General features: G+C 49.7%; 1 protein-coding gene across 1 annotated transcript; it reads right to left on the reverse strand.

Moving 5' to 3' along the window:
- Window positions 1-3,812: 3,812 nt before the first annotated feature.
- On the reverse strand, window positions 3,813-24,278 carry Acer1 (alkaline ceramidase 1). Its single transcript, XM_041669649.1, has 6 exons — window positions 24,103-24,278; window positions 9,186-9,300; window positions 8,958-9,099; window positions 8,227-8,364; window positions 5,069-5,206; window positions 3,813-4,825 (listed from the first exon to the last, which is right to left on the reverse strand). The coding sequence occupies exons 1-6, from the start codon at window positions 24,193-24,195 to the stop codon at window positions 4,657-4,659; spliced, it is 795 nt and encodes a 264-aa protein (XP_041525583.1). The 5' UTR covers window positions 24,196-24,278; the 3' UTR covers window positions 3,813-4,656.
- Between the last annotated feature and the right edge of the window lie 195 nt (window positions 24,279-24,473).

Below are 24,473 nucleotides of genomic sequence, written 5' to 3' on the forward strand. Positions count from 1 at the left end.
AAATTAATTAATTAATTAATTAATTAATTATTTAATGCCGGGCAGTGGTAGCGCACACCTTTAATCCCATGGGAGGCAGAGGCAGGCAGATTTCTGTGAGTTCGAGGCCAGCCTGGTCTACAAGAGCTAGTTCCAGGACAGGCTCCAAAGCTACAGAGAAACCCTGTCTCAAAAAAACAAAAACAAAAAAACAAAACAAAAATAACATATTCACAGCATACAGAGGGGACTCTCACATCATTCAGAGTTCATCATGGCGGAGCAAAGGCAGGGAGGCAGGAACTGCTGAGAGCTCATCTCTAGATCCACAGCTAGGAGACAGAGAATGAAAGCCAAATTGCAGGAGTCTTTTGAACCCTCAAAGCTCAACTCCATGTGGCAAACTTCTTCCAACTAGACCACACCTCCCTAATTCTTACCAAACAGTTTCACCAAGTGGGGACCAAGTAGTCAAACCCATGAACCTGCTGGAACCACTCTCGGACAAATCACCACAGGATCTGATGCGCTCTCGGGTATACACAGACTCTTGCATGCATGTGGGGTACACACACACACACACACACACACACACACCAGATAAATAAATAAACCAGGTGTGGTGGCACATGATGATCCCAGCACTCAGGAAGCAGAGGCAGACAGATCTCCGAGTTCAAGGCCAGCCTGGTCTATAGAGTGAGTTCCAGGACACAGAAAAACCGTCTCTGAAAAAAACCAAAGCCAACCTAATGAAAAAAGATAAGTAAATAAATCATTCCTTTTTGTTTGTTTTTGAGACAGGGTCGTGGCACTTGCTCTGTAGACCAGGCTGGCCTCGAACTCACAGATAGCCACCTGCTACCACCACCACCTGGCAAATAACTCTCTTTATGAGACAAGGTTTCACTGTGTAGCACAGGCTGGCCTGGAACTCACTCAAGATCTACCTGCTTCTTCCCAAATGCTGCAATTAAAGTAAAGTAGCCTATAAACATGCCATGCCCAAGAAAACAGAACTTTATTTACTAAAATTTATTCATTTATTTTACTAAGATTTGGGCTGGGTGGTGGCACACACCTTTGAGCCCAGCACTCAAGAGGCAGAGGCAGGAGGATCTCTGAGATATGAAGTTCAAGGTCATCCTCAGCTAAATAGGGAGTTTAGAGCTAGCCTGAGCTATATGATCCTGACTCTCAAAAAAAAAGAAATGTCATCCTGATGCCTCCTGAGACTTAGGACAACAGTTGATTTCCCAACAGAGACACAGAAAAGGGAGAAAGCACACAAAACTGTCCACAGAGCTATTCCTTTCACCCCCCTGCCTCAAAAGCTCTTTTAGTGGGAGTCTTAACTTTCTGGGATCAAACACCTTTCCCTCAGACGCAACAATTTTACTGATAACATCACAGGTTCACACCAGGTGGTGGTGGCGCACACCTTTAACCCCGGCATTTGGGATGCAGAGGCAGGCAGGTCTCTGGGAATTCGATGACAGCCTGGTCTATAGAGCGAGTTCCAGGACAGCCTGGGCTACACAGAGAAACCCTGTCTCAGAAAAAAATAAAGAGAGAGAGGGTCATAGGCTCACAGGTGTTCCTCCTTCACTCAAGACTGGACATCTTAGGGACACATCTGAAGAACATCTGGATTTGAAAACAGGAAGAGGGAACCTAGAAGCAGGGGCCCCGGTTCCATCCCACTCAAGCAGTCCAAGAAGCTTTTGGGAAGGCTAGATCTGACGTGAAGTCCAGGCTATGTTCTTGGGCAAGGCATTTGCCTTCTCTGAGCCATAGTAGTAAAAGGAAAGTATTCTCGTGCGTCTGAAGCACTGCACGGCAGAGGGTTAGGTAGCATGTCCAGACATTTGTGGCGGATGCCAAATGAACCACAGATGAAAAAAATCCCATCCATTGTGAGAAACCAGGCACAGTTAAGCCTGCTTGTTAGCCTGGGCTAAACAGAAAAGCCCTGTTTGCAAACTCACAACAACACCTGATGCCACGAGTCTTTCTCCCTGGATGAGCTGAGGAAACACTTGTCCTGCCACTTCAGACCCCGCTCCAGGCAGCGACAGCTAGCCTGCCTCTCTTCCCAGGTTGCCTGTGCCGCCAAGGTACTGGAGGGCTTGCTAATTCTGAGGAGGGCACTCCCATATGCCACCCATGAAGGGAGCCCCTTCCCCGTGTGTGACCCCGCGTGTGTGACCCCGCAGCAGCATCCCGCCTGCCACCCATGAAGGGAGCCCCTTCCCCGTGTGTGACCCCGCGTGTGTGACCCCGCAGCAGCATCCCGCCTGCCACCCATGAAGGGAGCCCTTTCCCCGTGTGTGACCCCGCGTGTGTGACCCCGCAGCAGCATCCCGCCTGCCACCCACGAAAGGAGCCCCTTCCCCGTGTGTGACCCCGCAGGAGCATCCCGCCTGCCACCCACGAAGGGAGCCCCTTCCCCGTGTGTGACCCCGCAGGAGCATCCCGCCTGCCACCCACGAAGGGAGCCCCTTCCCCGTGTGTGACCCCGCGTGTGTGACCCCGCAGCAGCATCCCGCCTGCCACCCACGAAGGGAGCCCCTTCCCCGTGTGTGACCCTGCAGCAGCATCCCGCCTGCCACCCACGAAGGGAGCCCCTTCCCCGTGTGTGACCCCGCAGGAGCATTTTCAGTCACTCTGGTTTTGAACCACATATCAGTGTCCGCGAGTGCCCGTGCGGTTTCGTGTCACCGCTACCATGTCAGGAGTAGGGGGCTCTATGTCTGCTGTCGGACAGAGAGGATGGCATCCTATAGATTAGAGTGAACTAAAAATAAAATCAGGAGAGTTCATTTGTGATTTCTTTATTTTATGTATGTGAACGTTTGTTTGAATGGGTGTCTGCACTTCAGGTGTGCAGTGACCGTAAAGGCCAGAAGAGTGCATTGGATCTCCTGGGACTGGAGGTACTGACAGTTATGAGCTTTCAATGGGTTCTGGGACTCAAGACTGGGTCCTGTGCAAGAGCAGCCAGTGCTCTAATTGCTGAGCCAATGCCTCCAGCTCCTTATTTGCATCTTTTACGTTTTAGGATTTTTGTCTGTAAATCTACTACACTGGTCGCAATGTGTGTAACCACAGCATATGTGCGAAGGGCAGAAGACAACTTGTAGGAGTTTCTTTCCATGCCACTTCTGTGGATCAAATTCAGCTTGTCAGACTGGACCACAAGCCATCCGAGCCTTCTTACCAACCCACACTTGCAACTTTAATTTACGTAGGTGATGAATTAAGGGAGGGAGGAATAGAGGGAAGGAGGAAGGTGAATGGATGGGTAGGTGGGTGGGTGGGTGGGTGGATGGATGGATGATGAATGGGTGGATGATGGATGGATGGGTGGGTGGGTGGATGGATGGATGGATGGATGGGTGGGTGGGTGGATGGGTGGGTGGGTGGGTGGATGGGTGGGTGGATGGATGGGTGGGTGGGTGGATGGATGGGTGGATGGATAGGTGGATGGGTGGGTGGATGTTGCGGGAGGTCCTCCCACTCCTCCAGCCTATCACCACTGAGGTACCAGCCCATTGGGGCATGGTTTCTCTCCCTTTAAAAAAGCGGCCACTTCCCTCTCCTCTCTCTCTTCACTTCCTGCTCTGCCGACGACTAGACTCCTTTCCTGGTTGCGTAGAGGGCTGTTGCCTGGGACAGTGATCTGTAAGTTTTTTCCCCTTTAAATAAATACCACCCTAATAATCATAACCCCAAATTGGTATGGCATTGTTTGTGACTTACGCCTTCAGGTGGATGGATGGGTGGGTGGATGGATGGATGGATGGATGGGTGGGTGGATGGATGGATGGATGATGAATGGGTGATGGGTGTGAGAATGGATATTCCCAAGGTTATACTTCACACACATGAGCTAATTTTAATCAACAAAAACCCCAGGAGGAAGAAAATTTTATTTAGAAACAGTGTTTGAACATCTGCACTAGGAAAGGCCACACCCTCATGACTATCCAAGCTGAATACTGTGGAGCAGAAAGTCAGATGTAGGTATGTCTATCTCCGTACTCTTCGTCACCATGGAAACCAACTGTGCTCAGTAGCCTTCCTTCTAAGTGCCTAGAATGGCCACCATGCTCCCCTCTCACACATCCTGCTCCATGATGTCACTCAGGTTGGCCCTCTGTTCTCTCCCACGGCTCTTGTGTGCCTCCAAGGCCTGGGTGTGAATGGCTCAGAGTACATATCCCTGCGCCTAGGGGTGGAGCCTAGAATGTTTTCTAGGATACTTCCCACCTTCCCAGAACACGGTCATGCTCACATTGAATCTATAACATTCATAAATAGTCCCAGATGTGTGAGATGCCAGAGAACAAGCACCGTGCTTCAAGCAGGTGCTGTATCAGCCACATACCCTACCCACCCACCACCGCATCGTGGCTGTGGAGAAGCTGCGGTTCCAAGGCTGAAGGAGGACACAGGCCAGTCATGCAGCACACCAGGCATCCCCCACCCCTCAGTCACCAAATTAGCACTCTGAGCCACAAGAAAATTCATCTTGTGGCCACAGCAGGACAAGGAGTGTGGATGAGGGAAAGGAGAAGCAACCACAAGCGTCCTAACTGAAGTAAGTCCCCGTCTTCTGTCCTCAGAGCGCAGACATCTGAGTGGCTGGTCGGAGAGTGGAGAACCCACCAAGGCTCAGCAGTTTTTGTCGTTGTCCTGGATCTCCACATAGGGTAGCCCAATGAACCAACTATCCCGGGGCCAGTAGTGGACTTTGAGGGTTTGACCTGGCATCTCGTACTTTGCATCCAAAAGGGCCATGGTCACGATACCGTAAGGGAAGGTGATGCTTATGAGGACATGCCTATGGGTAAGGGAAGGGTGGTAAGAAATGAAGAGATGGCCCGGCCCAGTCTTCTTGGATTCTTGTGGATGCTGAGTGGTATCTATAGTTCCAGACTGCTAGGTGTAACCTCTCGCCACCACCACCACAGCCCAGTCTTTGGGTCTTGTTCCTCTTCCCCTCCTACATCCCAGACCTCTGCTCTAAATTCTGGCATCTTATCTCTGACTCGGGGGGTCTTCAGATCCAAAATGGGTGCTTTACCAAATGCTATGCAGGTAGGAGAAGTGGATCCGCTGCCAGAAACTGCAAAGCACACGGTCGCTTATCCAGCTGGTCAGCGCAGCAGCCCATAAGATCACAGACATCTCAATCAGATGCCGAAGGTCCCCATTGCTGGTCCTGGGGACAAAAACAATGGCTGAGTCAAGGGTGTGTGGGTGGATGGATGGACAGATAGACAGAAAGATGGATGTATAGGTGTGTGGTTGGGTGGACGGATGATTGAACAGGTGGATGGATGGGTGATGGGCAGATGGATGGATGGATGGATGGATGGATGGATGGGCAGGTGGATGGATGGGCAGGTGGATGGATAAGTGGATGGATGGATGGATGGATGGATGGATGGATGGATGGGCAGGTGGATGGATAAGTGGATGGATGGATGGTTGGATGGGTAGATGGATGGATGAATGGATGGGTAGATGAATGGATGGATGGATGGATGGTTGGATGGATGGATGGGCATGTGGATGGATGGTTGGATGGGTAGATGGATGGATGGATGGATGAATGGATGGATGGGCAGGTGGATGGATGGATGGATGGATGATGGATGGATGGATGGGCAGGTGGATGGATGGATGGATGGGCATGTGAATGGATAGGTGGGTGGGTGTAAGATATAGGAGAGGTTTGATGAGTACATTTGCATTAACACCGTATCCTAAGTGACTGATGGGAAATTCCTCTATCCAAGAGATGTATCTCATAGGTTGGGAGAGGGAAGGAGCAGAAGTGTTTTCTAGGGACCTGGTTTGCTGTAGGTTGGCTCTGAGGTGTCCCACAAAGTCCCTTGTATTAAAAGATCTTTCTTTGCCTCCACTCTGTAGGGAGGGGACGGAACCTTTCAGAATAGGAGCCTAGATGAGGTCTTTAGGTCACTTACAATGTGTTCTCGAAGGGGGTTGTGGGAATCCCATCCCAGTCAATAGGGTCATGACTTCCAGCTGGCTTGACTAACAGTCTTCACATGTGCTGCTCTGTGGTTTCTGGGCATGATCAATGGCTTCTAATTGGGTTGACCTGTAGTTTACAGTGTGTGACCTATGCTTCATAGGAATTTCACTTAGGAGTTCTGGATGGTTTGGCCTATAGATTTTAGTTGGCTCAACCTATGGTACAGTCACTTAGACCTATTTTATGTGGTTGGCTTGGCCTATGTAGTTCACTGTCTGCTTGTACTATGGTTTGCTGTTGTCTTGACCTATGGTTTGCTGTTGGTTTGACTTAGGGTTCCCTGTTGGCTTGACTTAGGGTTCCCTGTTGACTTAACTTAGGGTTCCCTATTGACTTGACTTAGGATTCCCTGTTGGCTTGACCTATAGTTCGCTGTTGGCTTGGCCTATGGTTCACTGTTGAATTTACCAATGGTTTCCAGATGGTTGAACTATATAGTATACAGTATGGTAGACCAGTGACCTCTGCCGGGATTGGCCAATGATTTCTAGTTGGCTTGGCCAATGTGGAGTCCCAGCAGGAACTGGAAGGATCGGATCAGGGCCCTGTAAAAGGACACTCTCCCTAGCCACCTCCTTATGGCTTCTCAATCCAGCTGTCCCAGCAGCTGGAGGCCAGAATCTCTGCCAAGGTGGTGCTATCCTGAGGATTACCTATTACCAATTCAAGTTAGTTTAGTTGAATTTAGTGTACATTTTCATTTTGAGGCTGGGTCTCACAATGGATGTGAAGCTGCCCTTGAGCTCACCATGTAGCCCAGGCTGGCCTGGAACTCATGACTCTCCTGCCTCGGGATCCTGCACTTCTGCTGCTCATCTTTCCCGGTCCCCCAGTACCATCGAGTCTCCCAATACCCAGAGATGCTACCCTTATGGCCACAAGGATCCAGCCCCACTCTCAGGATTTCCTTCACTCTGTCCTCTCTTTTTGTAAAGAATCTCCTTTTTTGAAATGTTTCTCAGTTCGTCCTATTGAATAGCCCTGAATTGCTAAGACCCAGCATGAGTTACAAATACAAAACATAATTATCATGGCTCTATTTCAGTGGTAGAGAACTTGGCTAGTGTGTAAGGGTTCTAGGTTCACCCGAGGATGGTGGCGCACGCCTTTAATCCTAGCACTCAGGAGGCAGAGGCAGGCAGATCTCTGTGAGTTTGAGGCCAGCCTGGTCTACAAGAGCTAACTGGTTCCAGGACAGTCTCCAAAGCTACAGAAAAACCCTGTCTCAAAAAAACCAAAAAAGAAAGAAAAATAGAAAAAGAGGTTCTAGGTTCAATCCCCAGCACTTGGGGCAAGGGAGGGGAACTATAATTATCAAAAAAAAGTTAAATTCTGCTTTAATACAAGGGCAGGCAGAGGCAGGAGGATTTCTGTGAGTTCAAGGCAAGTCTGGTCTACATAGAGAGTTCCAGGGCAGCCAGGGAGACGCAGTGAGGCCCTGTGTCAAAAAAAAGAACCAAAAGAACATGTGTCTTAAGGAAAGGGGGTGAGCTGTGAGCCCAATGTGGTGCCGCACACCTGTATGGCCAGAAGGAAGGAGTAACAGGAGGTCAAAGTCCTTCTCTGCTTCACAGCCAGTCCAGGTGCACTGAGTCCGTGAAACCCCAAAGCTAAATTTAAAAAAGACACTCTGGGCGGCTGAGATGGCTCGCAGGTGAAGGCGCTTGCCGCTAACCTGACAACCCCAGTCTGATGAGCAGGACCCACTCGTTGACCTCTGGCCTCCACACATCACTGTGACGCACTTAAATAAGACGAATGAATGACTATAAAGCCTGTTTTTAGGTAGACAATGTTTCAGGCAGACAGACTGACTGCTCTGAACCCGTCCTGTTAATGGGTCATCATGGGGAATGGGCGCCCCCTGCAGGAGACTGGAGTCAATGACCGCTAAGAGCACAGGACTCCAAAGGGGTTCAGAACCAAAACCCTTCTAGGCAGCTACAACCACCACTTGTGTTCTATAAAAATTAATTGCTTTTTTAAAAAATAAAATGATGCTGGGAATAGAACCCATATACTACTATATATTAAGCAGGGACTTTACACTTGAGCACCCAGCCCCTCACTGAGAGATTCTAAGCTGGGGCTCCACCCTGACTATGCCCCATCCCATCACTGGGGATTCTGGGCGGGGCTCCACCATGACCACGCCTCCAGCCCCCCCCCCCCGCACTCACTTCTTGTACTCCTTGTGCACTATGTAGAGAATGTGTATGGCGATGCTGTTGAGCGCATATGCATTGATCGTGGGCTTCACAAACGTCAAGAAGGTGCTGATGATAGTGGTCGTAATTACAAGGCAGCTGAAGTAGTACCTGAGGGAGGGAAGGGATGGGCAGGTGTCCCAGAGGTGCTGGAGGATTCAGCGAGGTCACCTTGGGCAGCCAAAATGGATTCTACAAACCCAGAACTCTGAGGAGTTCAGCTGGGCTCAGGAGGAACCTCCGGGTTCCCTCGGGTCTGCTCAGGAAGGACAAGATTCAAGAGAACCCAGAGGTACCAGACCAGAACTAAAGAAAGCCTGGAGTGAGCTGGGAGGAAGAAGTCAGAGGACTCAGGGGCCTGGAAATGTCAGATGAGAGGTTCAGGGAAGCTTGAAGAGTTCAGAAGATGGGGAACAGGTATCAGTGTAAGGATTACGAGGGTTCTTTGGGTGTAGAGGACCCTTGGCATGGGTTCCTAGGATTCCCCTTCCCACAGGTGACTTAAAACTAGGAAAAACTTCCTGCCTTTCTGGCGGTAGAGGAACAGGTATGTGGAAACCCAGGAAAGTCATGAAAGATCTTTGGAGAATTCTCAGGTGGCCTGGTGTTGAGAAGGAACTTGAAGCGCTCTCGAATGGTCTCAAGTGGAGGATCTGGGATGGGAGACGGTCACACGGGGTCCAGAGAGGGCGCGTGTGCGCTACCTGTTTCCTTTGATGAACTTCGGGAAGTAGCAACGGGGCATCCACACGCTGTAGCCACTAGCCAGCAACCACAGGATGGAAATTTCATCCAGCAGCTGCCCCAAAAAGCTGAGTGTCATGTGGAAGTACATGGAGAACAAACCTGTGGGGAGGCGGAAGCAAGCAGAGGCTGTCAAGAAGGGGCACTGTTTCCAGAACACTTTCACAAATTCACACACCAACACATACCTATGACCATGAAGAGGACCGAGACACCGTAAATGGCCCAGGTCCGTTTCTGGGCATAAGGATGCATGAGGAACATTATGATAGGTCCAAAGATGAGGAAGAACACATTGCTGAACTGCAGGAGAAGCAAGATGCAGGCTGGTTAGACGAGAACAGAGCAGGGACTCCAGTCCACCTAGAGCTCCCCCATGGCGATTCCATCATCCGGGCTGTCCAGGAAAGAACCTGGATTTGTCTGTCACTCAAATATCAACTTCCCAGAGCATTTTCCTGATTTTAGTTTACTACTTTTTAAAAACAGAGTCTCACGATATGGCTGTCCTGGAACTTGCTATGTAGACCAGGCTGGCCTCAAACTCACAGAGATCCACCTGCCTCTGCCTCCCAAATGTTGGGATTTAAGGTGTGTGCCACCAACCAGCCTTCCCCTCATTTAAAAAAAATGTTATTCATTAGTATTCCTAGACTTTGATCCTAACATTCAGGAGGCAGAAATAGGTTGATCTCTGTGAATTCAAAGCCAGCTTCATCTATATAGAAAATCCCAGGCAGCCAGGGCTACACATTGAGACTGTCTCAACAAACAAACAAAAATCATTGTTTCTAATGGAATCCTGAACCTTTGGCATACTGTTAAAAAAGAACTCCACCCCGACCATGCCCTCAACTTCTCACTGGGGGATTCTAGGTAGGTCTCCACCATGACCACGCCCCTAGCCCCCCCACTGGGGGATTCTAGGCTGGGCTCCAACCTGACCACGCCCCCAGCCCCTTCACTGGGGATTCTAGGCAGGGGCTCTATTCTGACCATGCTCCCCACTGATCCTGCCGTCCATTCCTTCACTCCAGCCATTATTCTGTTGGTTCTTTCATTTACTCAGTGAGGGTAGTGTTGAGGACTCACTAAATCTTTTGCAGATATTCTCCCTCATTTTTCCCTTAGTGGATTAGAAATGTTCAGGACAGACATGGTGGCGCACGCCTTTAATCCCAGCACTCTAGAGGCAGAGGCAGGTGGATCTCTGAGTTTGAGGCCAGCCTGGTCTACAGAATGAGTTCCAGACATGTCAGGGCTACACAGTGAAACCCTGTTTCAAAAACCAAAATTCAGTGTGGTGATACATGCCTGTAATCTCACAGATCTGGAAGCTGAGGCAGGAGGAATGCCAGGAGTTTCAAGCCATCCTGAGCTATGTTGTAAGTCCCTGTCTTTACTGGACGGTGGTGGCACAAGCCTTTAATCCCAGCAGAGGCAGGTGGATATTTGTGAGTTCAAGACCAGCCCAGTCTACAGAGCAAGTTTCAGGACAGCCAGAGCTGTCAGAGACAAGTAAATTCAGCAATACCTGTGCACAGCATCCATCTTGTCTAAGGAGAAGAGGAGAAGGCTATCTAAACGATATTTAAAGACTATGGGGGCATTACCCAGGCTCAAAACTAACATTCCACCATTGTCTAAAAGGGACATGAGGGCCTGAAAGAGCTCAGCAATGAAGGTGCTTGCTGTCAAGCCTGATGACCTGAACTAGATTCCTGGAGCCCACATAGTGAAGGGAGAACTGACTCCCACAGATGTCACCTGCCAGCCCTGCCAGCATGCATGCATTCCATAACCACAAAGCCTGAGAGCCAAAATAAACTCCTTTTTAAATTGCTTTTGCTAAGTATTTTCTCACAGAAACACAATAGGTAACCACATGAGTTCCTCACCGCCATCCTCTCTTCTTCCCTCTTGGCTAAATGGTGATATGCTGTGGCTTAGTCATGTAAAAGGTAAATCCTAGAGACTAACAACACCTAAACCATGCTGATCTGAGTCTCTGCTTTCTTCTATTGTAGCGAAAGTACTTGTCCGGCTCCCTTGCAGCTACACACAGCCATGTGTCTTGGTTTTGACCAATGAGATGCAGGCATAACTGTTGCTTCCTGTTTGTGTTTCTAAAGGTATGGGAGTTGCTCTCACTCTCTCTCTCCACTTCCTGTCCCTCCCCTCCACTTCCCTCTTTTCCTCTTCTCTCCCATTTCCCCTCTCTTTCTTTCCTTCTCACTCTGCATCCTGACTCAGCCTCCTGAGGGCAGATGTTACAGATGTGCCCTGCCGCGTGAGTAGAAATGCAGAAAGGTAGAAATGGGCTGCCGGCAAGAGGGCCATGCGGGTGATGCTGCTTATGATTGCCGCTAAGGCTGTTCACCTAATCCCATCCCAGGACCGCATGTGGTGGAAGAAAACTGACTCATGAAAGCAAGCCTCTGGCCTCCATATTTCATGCTGTGGCACATGGGAATGTGTGCACACATGTGAATTAATAAAGAAGGAACGAAGCAGTGTTCTCCTAGTGCTGTGAGAGAGCCCAGAATGACCTTGAACTCTTGATCCTTCTGCCTCCACCTCACAAATGCCAGGACGGCAGGTGGTGCCACCATGCCTGACTGAACCAAGCAATTTGGGCTTTATGCACGCTCAGCTATGCCCAGCTTTTTATGCAGGGGCTGTAGATTTGAATTCAGGCCCATCTGCTTGAAGAGTATGTTTATCCCTTGAGCCATCTCTGCAGCCCCTGGAGGTTTTATTGAGTCACAATTAACAGGTGTGGGTGCTGAGTCCTGCACAGACTATTCCTGGAGACTTGATGGGGGCCATGAGGTGATGGAGGAGGGTCATCTGTCTATGTGTTACTTTCATTGGTTAATAAATGAACTGCCTTGGCCCTTTGATAGGACAGAAAATTAAGTAGGTGAAGTAAACAGAACTGAATGCTGGGAGGAAGAAGGCAGTGAGGCAGACGCTATAGCTCTCCTGTCCAAGACAGACACAGGTTAAGATCCTTCCCGGTAAGCCACCACCTCGTGGTGCTACACAGATTAATAAATATGGGTTAAAGCAAGATGCGAGAATTAGTCAATACGAGGCTAAAACTAATGGGCCAGGCAATGTTTAAAAGAATACAGTTTGTGCCGGGCGATGGTGGCGCACACCTTTAATCCCAGCACTCGGGAGGCAGAAGCAGGTGGATCTCTGTGAGTTCGAGACCAGCCTGGTCTACAAGAGCTAGTTCCAGGACAGGCTCCAAAGCCGCAGAGAAACCCTGTCTCGAAAAACAAAAACAAAAACAAAAGAATACAATTTGTGTGTTGTTATTTCGGGTATAAAGCTAGCCGTGCAGGAGCCGAGTGGGAACACAGCCCGCCACTCCACACAACAATGAGTAAATCAAGAAAAGACATAGACACAGACACTTAGAGAAAAGTTGGGGCCAGATGGGCCATGCTCGCTGATGGAGATGTATCAGCAACAGCCAAGATACTCCACACGTTTTTTATTTGTCCGGGTGGAGGAGGCAGGGCTGTGGTACACAGCTGAGATGTGGTTCACCTGGTTCCCAGGGAAGTCTCTGTAAGGGGACCATCTCAGGCTGTGGCGATCTCTGAGGAGGGAGTTGAGATGGCTTGTTTTTGCACACAGTCAGCATCCACACTTGGACCAGCAGCTGGCTCCACTGGTTCCCTGAGTCTCACCACAGGAGGCTTTGCTGCTTCCTTGGATGTGAGGCATCGGGGTCCTTGACACAGCTGTGGTCATGTCAATCACACACAGTCTTAGGGCTTCCTCTGATCCCCACACTTTGGGTCTAAGTGGCATGGACTTTAATCCCTGCTACCTTGCTGACTAGCCATGAGGCTTTAGAATGGTAACTGGTTCCCCAGCACCCACATCTGATCTGTGAAATAGACACAGTCCCCCTTCACGTTGCTGACTCAAAGGCTCCAGGACTTACTGGCCTCCGTGGCTACAGTTTCTGTCTAGTCAAGAGCACTTGCCAGTTAGCAGTTAAGAGCACTGGCTGCTCTCCCAGAGGACCCAGGTTCAACTCGTGACCCCCATAGGGCAGCTCACAACTGTCTGTAACTCCAGTTCCAAGGGATCCAACACCATCACACAGACACACATGCAGGCAAAACACCAAAGCACATAAAATAAAAATAAAATAAACATAAAAGAACACTTGGCGGCTCTGGAACTGCCTGTGAGCCCAGCTACTCCAGAAGCCGGCACAAGAGACCAAGATGAAAGGCAGCCCCAGAGACAGTTTAGTGGGTGAAGTGCCATGCATGTAGACCTGGGTTCAAATCCCCAGAACCCATGCAAACCTAGATAGGCAGTGGAATCCAGGTCTCTTACTGAGTGGCAAGAGACAGAGACTGGAGAAGCACCAGAAGCCCACCAGCCTGGTGTGCTCAGCTCAGAGGCAAACAACCAAGAGAGGCACCTCTAAGGGAGGTGGACAGCAAGGACTGACACCCAGGGCTGTCACCTGACCTGCACACGCATGCCATGGCCTGTGTGTCCCACATCCGTACACATGAGTGCACGCACACATTCACAAATATATATATTCTCCAGTGTCTACATGTGATCTGTGATATAGACCTCAGGCCAGTGCGATGGCTAAAGGTGCTTGCTGCCAAACATTGCTTGCTGATGACCTGAGTTTGATCCCTGGAGCCCACATGGTAGAATGAGAGAAGCGACTCCCATAAACTGCCCTCTGCCAGTCACATGCACACTGTGGCATGTGCATGTGCACACACATGCACAGACACACACACACAAATAGGTATGGTTTTTAAAAATATACCCATGCTCATGCAAACAGGTAGGTTACAAGATAAGAGAAAAAAGATCTGAAGATGAAGGGGACTGGTTGGGAAGAGGAAGGGGACCCACAGGAGTGGGGGGAGGGCAAGCGAGGATGAAGGGCTTTGGTCAGAACATGCTGTATATGTATGAAAGTGTTACGTGGAACCTGTTACACCAGATAATTGACATCTGCTACCAAGAGCTAAGGCTGAGACATCATGCAGAGAGAGCTTGGAACACACAGCTCTAAATGCGATGTCTCCATCAAATCCTTGCCCCTCAGGACTCAGGGAACCGCACGGAAGAGGAGGCAGAAAGGGGGAGAGCCAGGGGTGTTGGAGGACACCAGGAGAGCTAAGCAAGGCTTCCATGAACTCACAGAGACTGCAGCAGCAAGCACAGGACCCTGCATACATGACCCTGCATACACGTTACAGCTGTTAGCTTAGTGTTTATACAAGACTCCTGAGTGTGTGAACATGTAGGTCTCTGATTCTTGTGCCTGCTCTTGGGCTCTTTTCCTTCTGTTGGTTTGTCTTGTCCAACTTCTTGTGACAATTTTTGTTTTATCTTTTTAATTGTTTGATTGTTTGGTTTTTTTCAAGATAAATTTTCTCTGTGTAGCCTTGGCTGTCTTGGAACTCTGTAGACCTGGCTGGCCTTGAACTCAGAGACCTGCCTCCTGGGATTAAAGGCATACACCACCACCTCTGGTGGGTTTTTTTAAATGTTTTCTTTCTTTCTTTTTTTAATGTTTTATTTATTTATTATGTATACAGTATTCTGCCTGCATGTACACCTGCAGGCCAGAACAGGGTATCAGATCTCATTACAGATGGTTGTGAGCCACCATGTGGGTGCTGGGAAATGAACTCAGGACCTTTGGAAGAGCAGTCAGTGATCTTAACCTCTGAGCCATCTCTCCAGCCCACCTCTGGTGTTTTTGTTGCTGTTTTTGTTTTAATTGTTTTTTGAGAAGGAACTTAAAGGTGGATGAGTAGGAAGGAGGAGAGGATCTGGAAGAATTTAGAGGGGAAGATTATGATCAAAACACATTTAAATTTAAAAATTCTTTTTTTAAAAATATTTATTTATTTATTATGTATACAATATTCTGTCTATGTTGTATGTCTGCAGGCCAGAAGAGGGCACCAGACCTCATTCCAGATGGTTGTGAGCCACCATGTGGTTGCCGGGAATTGAACTCAGGACCTTTGGAAGAGCAGGCAATGCTCTTAGCCACTAAACCATCTCTCCAGCCCCCCTAAATTTTTTTTTTTGGTTTTTCGAGACAGGGTTTCTCTGTGGCTTTGGAGCCTGTCCTGGAACTAGCTTTGTAGACCAGGCTGGTCTCGAACTCACAGAGATCCACCTGCCTCTGCCTCCCGAGTGCTGGGATTAAAGGCATGCGCCACCATCGCCCGGCCTAAAAATTCTTTTAAATAAAAGCTAAAAAAATAAACAAGACTGGGTGAGGTAGAGCATGACTTTAGCCGCAGCCTGAGCAGCAGACGCCGGCAGATCCCTGTGAGGCAGCCAGGGTTCCAGGCCTGTTTCTCGTCAGCCTGCTTTCTCTGCTGTGATGAGCTATACCATGAGTGACGCAGCCTGGAGGGTAGACAGCTTATATCATCGTCGCAGACCATCATGAACAGACGCTGGGGCAGGACTGCTAGACAGGAACCTAGGGGCAGGAGCTGACGCAAAGGCCATGAAGGGTGCTGCTTACTGGCTTGCTCGCCCTGGGTTGTTCAGCCTGTTTTCTTATAGAATCCAGGACCACCAGCCCAGGCACAGCACCTCCCACAGTGGGCTGGGCCCTCCCCATCAATCTTTGATGAAGACAAAACCCCACAGCTTGCTCCCAGACTAATCTGAGGAAGGAATTTTCTCAGCTGAAGTTTCTTCTTCACAGATGACCCAAGCTTGTGTCAAACTGACAAACAAGTACAGCTACAATGACTTAGTAGTTTAAAAAGAGGAGGGAGAGAGAGAGAGAAAGAGAGAAAGAAACAAAAAGACCCCAGAAAAATAAAAGTAGCTTGGACTAGGTAACAATAGAAGATGGACACCTCTCAGAGGTGGAGTACCCACCTAGAATCCAATGAGGGACTGAGGGTGTGGCCAGGGGTGGAGCCCCGCCTAGAATCCCCCAGTTAGAGGGCTGGGGGTGTGGTCAGAGGTGGAGCCCCGCCTAGAATCCCCCAGTTAGAGGGCTGGGGGTGTGGCCAGGGGTGGAGCCCCGCCTAGAATCCCCCAGTTAGAGGGCTGGGGGTGTGGTCAGAGGTGGAGTATCCACCTAGAATCCAATGAGGGACTGAGGGTGTGGCCAGGGGTGGAATCCCGCCTAGAATCCCCCAGTTAGAGGGCTGGGGGTGTGGTCAGAGGTGGAACCACGCCTAGAATTCCCCCAATGAGGAGACAGGTGTGTTGTTCAGTCTAGAGCTCCTGGCTTTGAAGAGGTCATAGGTTTCATACCCAGTGTACTGTAAGCCAATAAACAATCACTGTAATCAACCCTACTTCTTGTGCCTCTGAAGGAGGCGGGGAGAGGTGGTAGGGAAAACCTGTTGGGTGTCCCGAGTCAGGAACTGTCTGCAGGAATCACTTTGACACCCTTGTCCTACGTTCTGGCTCTCACAGACTCACCTGTCCTCTACCCCCTGTTCCAGGATCGCTCGCTGCCATTCACTGCCTGCCTGGGTTGTGGGTTGGGGTGGAGTACCTGGAGGCAGCACCTGCTTCAGGACAAGACTTACTGTAGGAATTACTGTCCACGTGGTGGTAATCAGGCAACCTCCCTGCCCAGTTAAGCAAGAAGGGCTTTCAACCGGGCTCCTGTGCAGTGTTTTGCTGTGTGACCCTGGGAAAGTAGCTAAGTCTCTCTGAGCCTTTATTTCCCTCTTGTTAGAATGTGGAAAGAGTCTCTTATCTCAGGACTCAGCACCTGAAGCTGGAGGATAACCAGTTCTAAGCCAGCCCAGGCTATGTAGCAAAACAGAGGGTGGAAAAGAGTAGCTACTTCAAAGGCGTTTTATGAGGGTTACAGTTAAATATACTGCATTAGATAGGATTAATAAATGTCAGTGGTAATTACAATCATGTTTGCTGTGGAAATAGCTTCAATTATTTTTTCATTTATTTGCTTATTGGGGTAAGAGGTTACATGACATACCTGTGGAGTCAGTGAGCAAACTATGGAAGTCAGTCCTTTCCTTTCACCACATGGGTCCCGAGGATCAAACTCAAGTCATCACGCTTAGCTACAAGCCCCTTTCCTGCCAAGCCCTCTTGCTGCACAGTCTCAAGTTTTATCCAATGCTTCAACACACCACGAGCTATAAAGGCTCGTTCACTCCTGTCTGTACTTCCTTGTGTTTTGTTCTGTTGAGACAGAGTCTCTCTGTGTAGCCGTGGTTGTCTTAAAACTCACAGAGATCTCCCTGCCTTTGTCTCCGAGTGCCAGGACTAACGACTTTCACCAACACTGCCTGGTTAGATCCAGTGGTGTCAGCCTGGCTGTGGTGCAGGAATGAGGATCAGAAGTTCAAGGTCATTCAGAGGCTGGCCTGAGCTACACAAGGCCTAACTCAAAACAACAGTTCATTCGTTCAGTCATTGACAGAGAATGGAAAAGTTCAACTCTCCCATCCAGGATCCTGGCCTGACTTCTTGATCCCCTTGACAGCAGCAATGTCTCTCTGCCCTTCTAAAACACCACATCCACCCGGGGAAGGTTTTCTATCTGTTTTGGTCCCCTCTATGTCCCAGAGCCTAGAAGACGCTGGCAGCTTCTTCCTTCCTTGGCTGGTGAAGAAGGAAATGAAGAGACTATTGTCCCATTTACCTGGATGTCTCTATCCACCCCAAGAGCCTAGCAGGGCAGAGGCCACCAACTTACAGAGAACTAGAGGCTGGGAAGATGGCACAGTAAGCAAGTATGCGCCTTGTGAGTTCAAACTCTTTTCTTTCTTTGTTTTTTTCCTCTTCTTTTCATTTGTTTTTTTTTATTTGGTTTGGTTTTCTTTTTTGAGACAGGATTTTTCTGTATAGCCCTGGCTGTCCTGCAAACTCTGTAGACCAGACTGACCTCAAACTCAGAGATCCACCTGCTTCTGCCTCCTGAGTGCTGGGATTAAAGGTGGACGCCATCATCCTGCCAGATAGGGGCTGGAGAGATGACTAAGGGGTTAGAGCACTAGCCATTCTCCCAGAGGACCCAGGTTCCGTGGCACACACCTTTAGTCCCAGCACTAGGGAGGTAGAGGCAGACAGATTCCTATGAGTTCAAGGCCAGCATGGTCTACGTAGTGAGTTCCAAGACAGGTGGAATTCACAAAATGAGACCCTGTCTCTAATAAACCTAAATAAATAAATAGCAAGCTGGACCTCACCTGACATTGACTTCTGGCTTACACACATACGCACACACACACACACACACACACACATACACACACACACACACACACGCACATGCACACACAACCACACACACTCCAGAGAAGTCTATCTCTTTGGATTGGGGCACACACCCTTCACTAGCAATTATGTAATTCTGGCCTCTTATCTGCCAGGGAATACTGTGGGTGTGCCCATTTCCATATCTGTCTCTTTGTCTGAACTAACCTGTATTTAGCCATCCTTACTCTACCAGTGGAGAAGCAGGAAAGCAGAGGCTGCCGATAGTAGACCAGAGAGGGCTAGACTCCCAGCCTTGGTACACAGCGCTCAAGGACGAGCCAGAAGTGACCGACAGTGAGCTAGCTCTGAGGACGACATGGGCAGGGAATGGTGGATGGCAGTCCATGGCCCTTCCAGCGCTCTGCCCTGGCCCCCAGCTCCTGCTTGCTCCTACCTCCTTGTGTGTGCTTGGGCTGTATGATTCCCATGTATCTTCCCAGCCCCCTTGGGGCTGGAGAGAGGACACCTCAGCAATTCGGAGCACTTGCTCTGCTTGTAGGAGCCAAGTTCAGTTCCCAGCACCCACATCAGACAGTTCACGAGCGCCTGTAAGTCCAGCACGAGTCAGCCAGTGCCTTTTTCTCAAGGCTCCTGGACACATATAGCACACACCCACACAGATACACAGACACATAGACAAACAAACACACATGTGCAGGTAAGTAAATAAATATAGTTCCTGGGAGCCTGGGAGCCTTGAAACTCCAAGCATTTGGCAAACCCAAAGCCAGCCGGCCAGTGCAAACAGGGGCAAAGTGTAGGTCGCCCTCCACCCCACTGCAGCCAGCTCTCCTGGGCCTTCCCACAGGTCTACTTGGTTCCTTCAGCCCACGGACATGCATCATCCAGGTACCCCAGCCAATGTCGTGCTGTGACGCCCACCCCTCAAGGAGGGTCCATGGCTCCTTGCTTCTGGCTTGGCCCTGGTTCCGTCCGCATACAACCTGGTCTCTAATTTCTTCCACACCACCAGCCAGGCGCCCTTCTCCTGGGCACCGTGGTCTCAGACCATTTTCACTCCCATCCTGATTTCCTGGTGCTGCCATTTCCATTTCTATTACCCCTTTCCTCAGTTAGCAGTCAGGTGCCTGGAACCTCGGCCACACACCCGGCTTCTGTGTAGTGTATCTTCCGCTTGTCCTGACACACACACACACACACACACACACACACACACTTCTGAGGGCACCCACACGCACATGCACGTACCCCCCCACACCCACACACATATGCATAATTTAAAATTTTAAAGAAGTTTTTGGTTACTTTGAGACAGGGTCTCTTAATATAGCCTTGGCTGTTCTAGAACATGCAATGTAGACGAGGCTAGCCTTGAACTCACAGAGATCCTGCCTGGTTTTGGAGCACTGGGATTAAAAGCTTGGTTACCATTCCTGGCCAAAATAAGTCTTTGCAACGTGTAATTTAAAAGTTTGTTCAGTGGGAATGGTGGCGTGCTCCTTTAATTCTGGAGCTCTGGATGTAGAGGCAGGAGGTTCTTGGTGAGTTTCAGGGCAGCATGGTCTACATAGTATGTTTCAGGACAGCCAGTGCTATGTAGAGAGACCTTGTCTAAAGAAAAAAATTATTAAGAATAGACAAGAAGGCCGGGCAGTGGTGGTGCACGCCTTTAATCCTAGCACTCGGGAGGCAGAGATAGGCGGATTGCTGTGAGTTCGAGGCCAACCTGGGTCAACAAGAGCTAGTTCCAGGACAGGCTCCAAAACTACAGAGAAACCCTGTTTTGGAAAACCAAAAATAATAATAATAATAATAATAGACAAGAAAGCTGAGCAGTGGTGGCACACACCTTTAATACCAACACTTGAGAGGCAGAGGCAGGCAGTTCTCTATAAGTTCAAGGCCAGCCTGGTCTACAAAGTGAGTTCCAAGACAGCCAGAGCTCTCAGAGAAACCCTGTGAGGAACACCACTCTCCCGCCCCCCGCAGAAAAAAAAAAGAAAAGAAAAAAGAGAAGACCAGTGCAGTGGCATTGCCTGTTATTCCAGCAAATGGGAAACTGAGGCAGGAGAATTTTGAGTTAGACTAGCCTGGGCTATGAGCCAGACCCTGTGACAAGTGCAGGTGATTCATTCGCAAAGCCACCTTCTCCTACTCTGGGCTGTGGCTCAGGAGATCACTGTAAATGTACTCCACTTTTTCCTGGAGAGCCTTCTGGTGATTCGCTTGTTTTATTTTGTCCATGTGTGTGTATCAGTGGAGGTTTGAATGGAATCGGGATTTATAGCCCCATAGAGAGTAGCGCTATTAAGAGGTGTGGCCTTAGTGGAGGAAGCGTGTCCTGTGGAGGTCTCAAAGGCTAAAGTTAGGCCTAGTATATCTCAGTCTCCTGCTACCCACTGATCACGACATAGATCTCTCAGCTCCTTTTCCAGCACCGTGTCTACCCGCATGTCACCCTGCTCTTCCCAGGATGACAATGGACTAAACCTCTGAAACTGTAAGCCAGCCCCAATTAGATACTTTCCTTTATAAGAATTGCCGTGGTCGGGCTGGAGAGATGGCTCAGTGGTTAAGAGCATTGCCTGCTCTTCCAAAGGTCCTGAGTTCAATTGCCAGCAACCACATGGTGGCTCACAACCATCTGTAAAGAGGTCTGGTGCCCTCTTCTGGCCTGCAGGCATACACACAGACAGAATATTGTATACATAATGAATAAATAAAAATTTAAAAAAAAAAAGAGTTGCCGTGGTCATGGTGACTCTTTGCGGCAACAGAAACCCTAACTAAGACAAGGGACAACCTCGGGTGTCGTTCCTCAATGGCTCTCCGTCCCTTCAGTTTCCACCCAGTCCCTGAGCTGACTGCCACACTCAGATCACGCCAGCTGCAGACATGCATTCACGTGGTCACAGCCTCCATCACCTGTTCCCATCTATGTGTATAGGCAGTGTGACTCGACGGCCTGAATTGCTTTCTAAGTTTATAAATCCTGTCTGCTGGGCTGGAGAGATGGCTCAGTGGTTAAGAGCATTGCCTGTTCTTCCAAAGGTCCTGAGTTCAATTCCCAGCAACCACATGGTGGCTCACAACCATCTGTAATGGGGTCTGGTGCCCTCTTCTGGCCTGCAGGCATATACACAGACAATATTGTATACATAATAAATAAATAAATATTTAAAAAAAAAAATCCTGTCTGCTGAGATGGTTTCTCATGCTAAAACTAATTGTCAGGGTGCAATGACTAGCCAAGGCTGGACCATGGTTCCTACAGTCTATGTACTGTATGCCAACATGGAGCAACAAGAAGGGGATAGCCCACATACACTAAGAACAAACTTGTATCTGGGTGGTGGTGGTGCACGCCTTTAATCCCAGCACTTGGGAGGTAGAGGCAGGCGTATCTCTGTGAGTTTGAGGCCATCCTGGTCTACAGAGTGAGTTCCTGGATAGGCAGGGCGGTAATGAGAAACTATGTCTCCAAAACAAAGAAACAAACACACTTATTTTTCTCTTTTTTGACAGTGTCTCCTGTAGCCAGGCTGGCCTTCAACTCACCATGTAGCTGAGGCACTCTTGGGGATAATCCCCCTGCCTCAGTCTCTGAAGCACTGGGATGATAGGCACACTGTGATTGGTTTTCTTTCCTTCCTTCCCTTCCCTTCAGTTTCCACCCTGTCCTTTTGACAGCTGCATCCAGTAGTCCAGGCTAGATTGGAAGTCACCACCCAGGCCATGGTGGCTTAGCTCTTGGCAATCTTCCCACCTCTCAGCTTCATGAGGTTGGCAGGCATGGGACATCACCACACCCTGCTTCTGCCAATAAAGTTTTATTGCTTACAACCTTATCCAGGCTCATTTACATATCCCTCAGGGCTCTCTGCCTTGGTGCAGTGGAAATAAACCCTGGAAAAAGACCCAGTTCGCACAGCCAGAAACTCTCACCAGTTAGGTCTCTCTGGTCCCCCAACCTCCACACAGACGAGCGTGCAGAGACAGAATAAATACATGGATAAATAAGATGTATTAGGAAAAATTAAAAATAAGGTCAGGTGTGATGGCAGGCGCCTTTGATAGCACTTGGGAGGCTGAGTTCTGATGGAATGGATGTGGATCTCGAGATCGCTGTCTGGGCTACAGAGTGAGCCCCAGACAAAACCAAAGAACCAAATGGATTCATACTGAGGAACGTTTCATTCTCATTTCCGGACTGCGTGTGAAAATGTCCCAGTGGCTGAGGGTGTGAGGTCTCCCTGTCCTGGGCTGTGTGGTGACCAGATGTGATGGGCGCTGCTGCCCACTAGGGCTGCTGAGGGGGCTGCACGATGGGCATTTGGAGATGAGAGGCCGGGGCCCAGCCAAACTTGACTCAGTACACGCTAGGGACCTTTTATTGGGGACCCACCACAGTGGACTGAGATGACTAGAGAATTTCTGGGCCATAAGGGCGTCTGGGAGAGCAGAAAGAGTAACTGTAGAAACCCAGTTCTCTCCTGCCTCTCCCAAATGGTCTAACCAGTTTCAAACTGGTCTAAACACTAGGTGGTAACGAGAACCATGGACGGACCACACAGACACAAGCCCCTTATTGGGGATTCTAGGCGGGGCTACACCCTGACCATGCCCCCAACCCCTCACTGGGGGATTCTAGGCGGGGCTCCACCATGACCACGCCCCCAGCCCCTCACTGAGGGATTCTAGGCGGGGCTCCACCATGACCACGCCCCCAGCCCCTTACTGGGGGATTCTAGGCAGGGGCTCCACATTGACCATGCCCCAGCTCCTCCCTGGGGGGTTCCAGGCAGGGCAGAGGTCACATGACAACTTTTGATTCTCTCCTTCCAGCATGTCAGCCCCAGAGATTGAATTCAGGTTGTTGGTTTTTATCCCAAACCATCTTATCAGCCATTTCTGCATTTTGTTGCAAGGAAACACACAGACGCACACAGAAACACACACATGCACGCACACACACACATGCACACACAGAAGTGTGCCTTGTATCTGCCAAGCTGAAGCTCAAAGTCTAGTTTTAGGTACTAAGCTAGTTTCCAGCTATCTTGGTCCCCTGGAGCACCTGTTGGAGTCTCCGCGTCTCCCCACAAGGCTGTGTGGATCAAGTGAGATTGTGGAGGTGAAAGGTCTGTACGATGTACACACAGCAAGCGCTGAGTAAAAGCTAGCATTGGGTGTGGTGGGTGCGGGCTTCCAGTCCCAGCGTTCGCATCCAAACGCCAGAGGACACGCGTGGCAGCTAGCCCGGGCTGCATGTTCCAGAACCTGTCTCCAGAGAAGGGAAGTGATGATGCTTGCTGTGGTTAAGCAGCTGTCTTCCAGGCAGTGACAGCAAGCTCGTGTCGCCTCCTCTATCTGCCTGCATCTTTCAAGTTTCTCCAACACTGTCGCTGTGTATGAAGACTGAGAGCTTAGTATGCCCAGTGCTGTGTGTCAGCAGGTATAGGAAGGTAAAAATCGCAGTGGTTCAAATAGGATCATGGAAGGGGGAAAGGGGGATGCGTTGAACATCCTTGGCTGGAGTATTGCAGATAAAAGGACAGGCATCCTTACTTCCCCCAGAAAGTCTACCTAGGTTCAACCTCACTGACTCCAAGAGCCTCCTCTGGGAGTTCCAAAGGCTGCCAATGCACCCACCATCACAGCACCATTCCTCAGAAGTGAGTCTAAAAACCTACATTGATCTCAGTTCTACATGACGACGAATGAATGAATGGATACAAGCTGAGACAGCCAACTGCTCAAACAAGATTCCCTGCGGAGGAGCTGTGTCTTAATCCAACATTTGGTAAGCCTTTCCCATCCCACCCTGGCCAGAGCCCCTGCCCAGGGCCTTACCGTATTGTAGAACTCAGCCACCAGTTCCGAGTGCTGGAAATTACTCTCGCACCAATCCACCTCAGAGCTCTGGTAGGCAAAGATGCTGGACATCTTTGCTCTGGAATCGGTGCACGCGTCTTGTGCCTGGCAGAGGCGCGCCAGCCGAGTGAGTGAGCCTACGAGTGCCCAGCCCAGACGAGGTGGGGACAGAACAGCTCAGGGCCCCTGGAGCAGGCTGAGAGGAAAAACCTGCTGGACGGCTCAAATATTGCACCAGGTAGCCTGGCAGATGTGCACGGCAGGGCACCGAGGCCGCCCTGGGCAGCGGCTGAGGAGGTGGTGCTGTTCGGGTTGGGCGACAATGAGAAGGGTGGAGGCCACCAAAGCAG

This window comes from Microtus oregoni, unplaced genomic scaffold, assembly GCF_018167655.1.
Source record: "Microtus oregoni isolate MIOR12 unplaced genomic scaffold, Mior012 000019F_ref0000042, whole genome shotgun sequence".
Lineage (NCBI taxonomy): Eukaryota > Metazoa > Chordata > Mammalia > Rodentia > Cricetidae > Microtus > Microtus oregoni.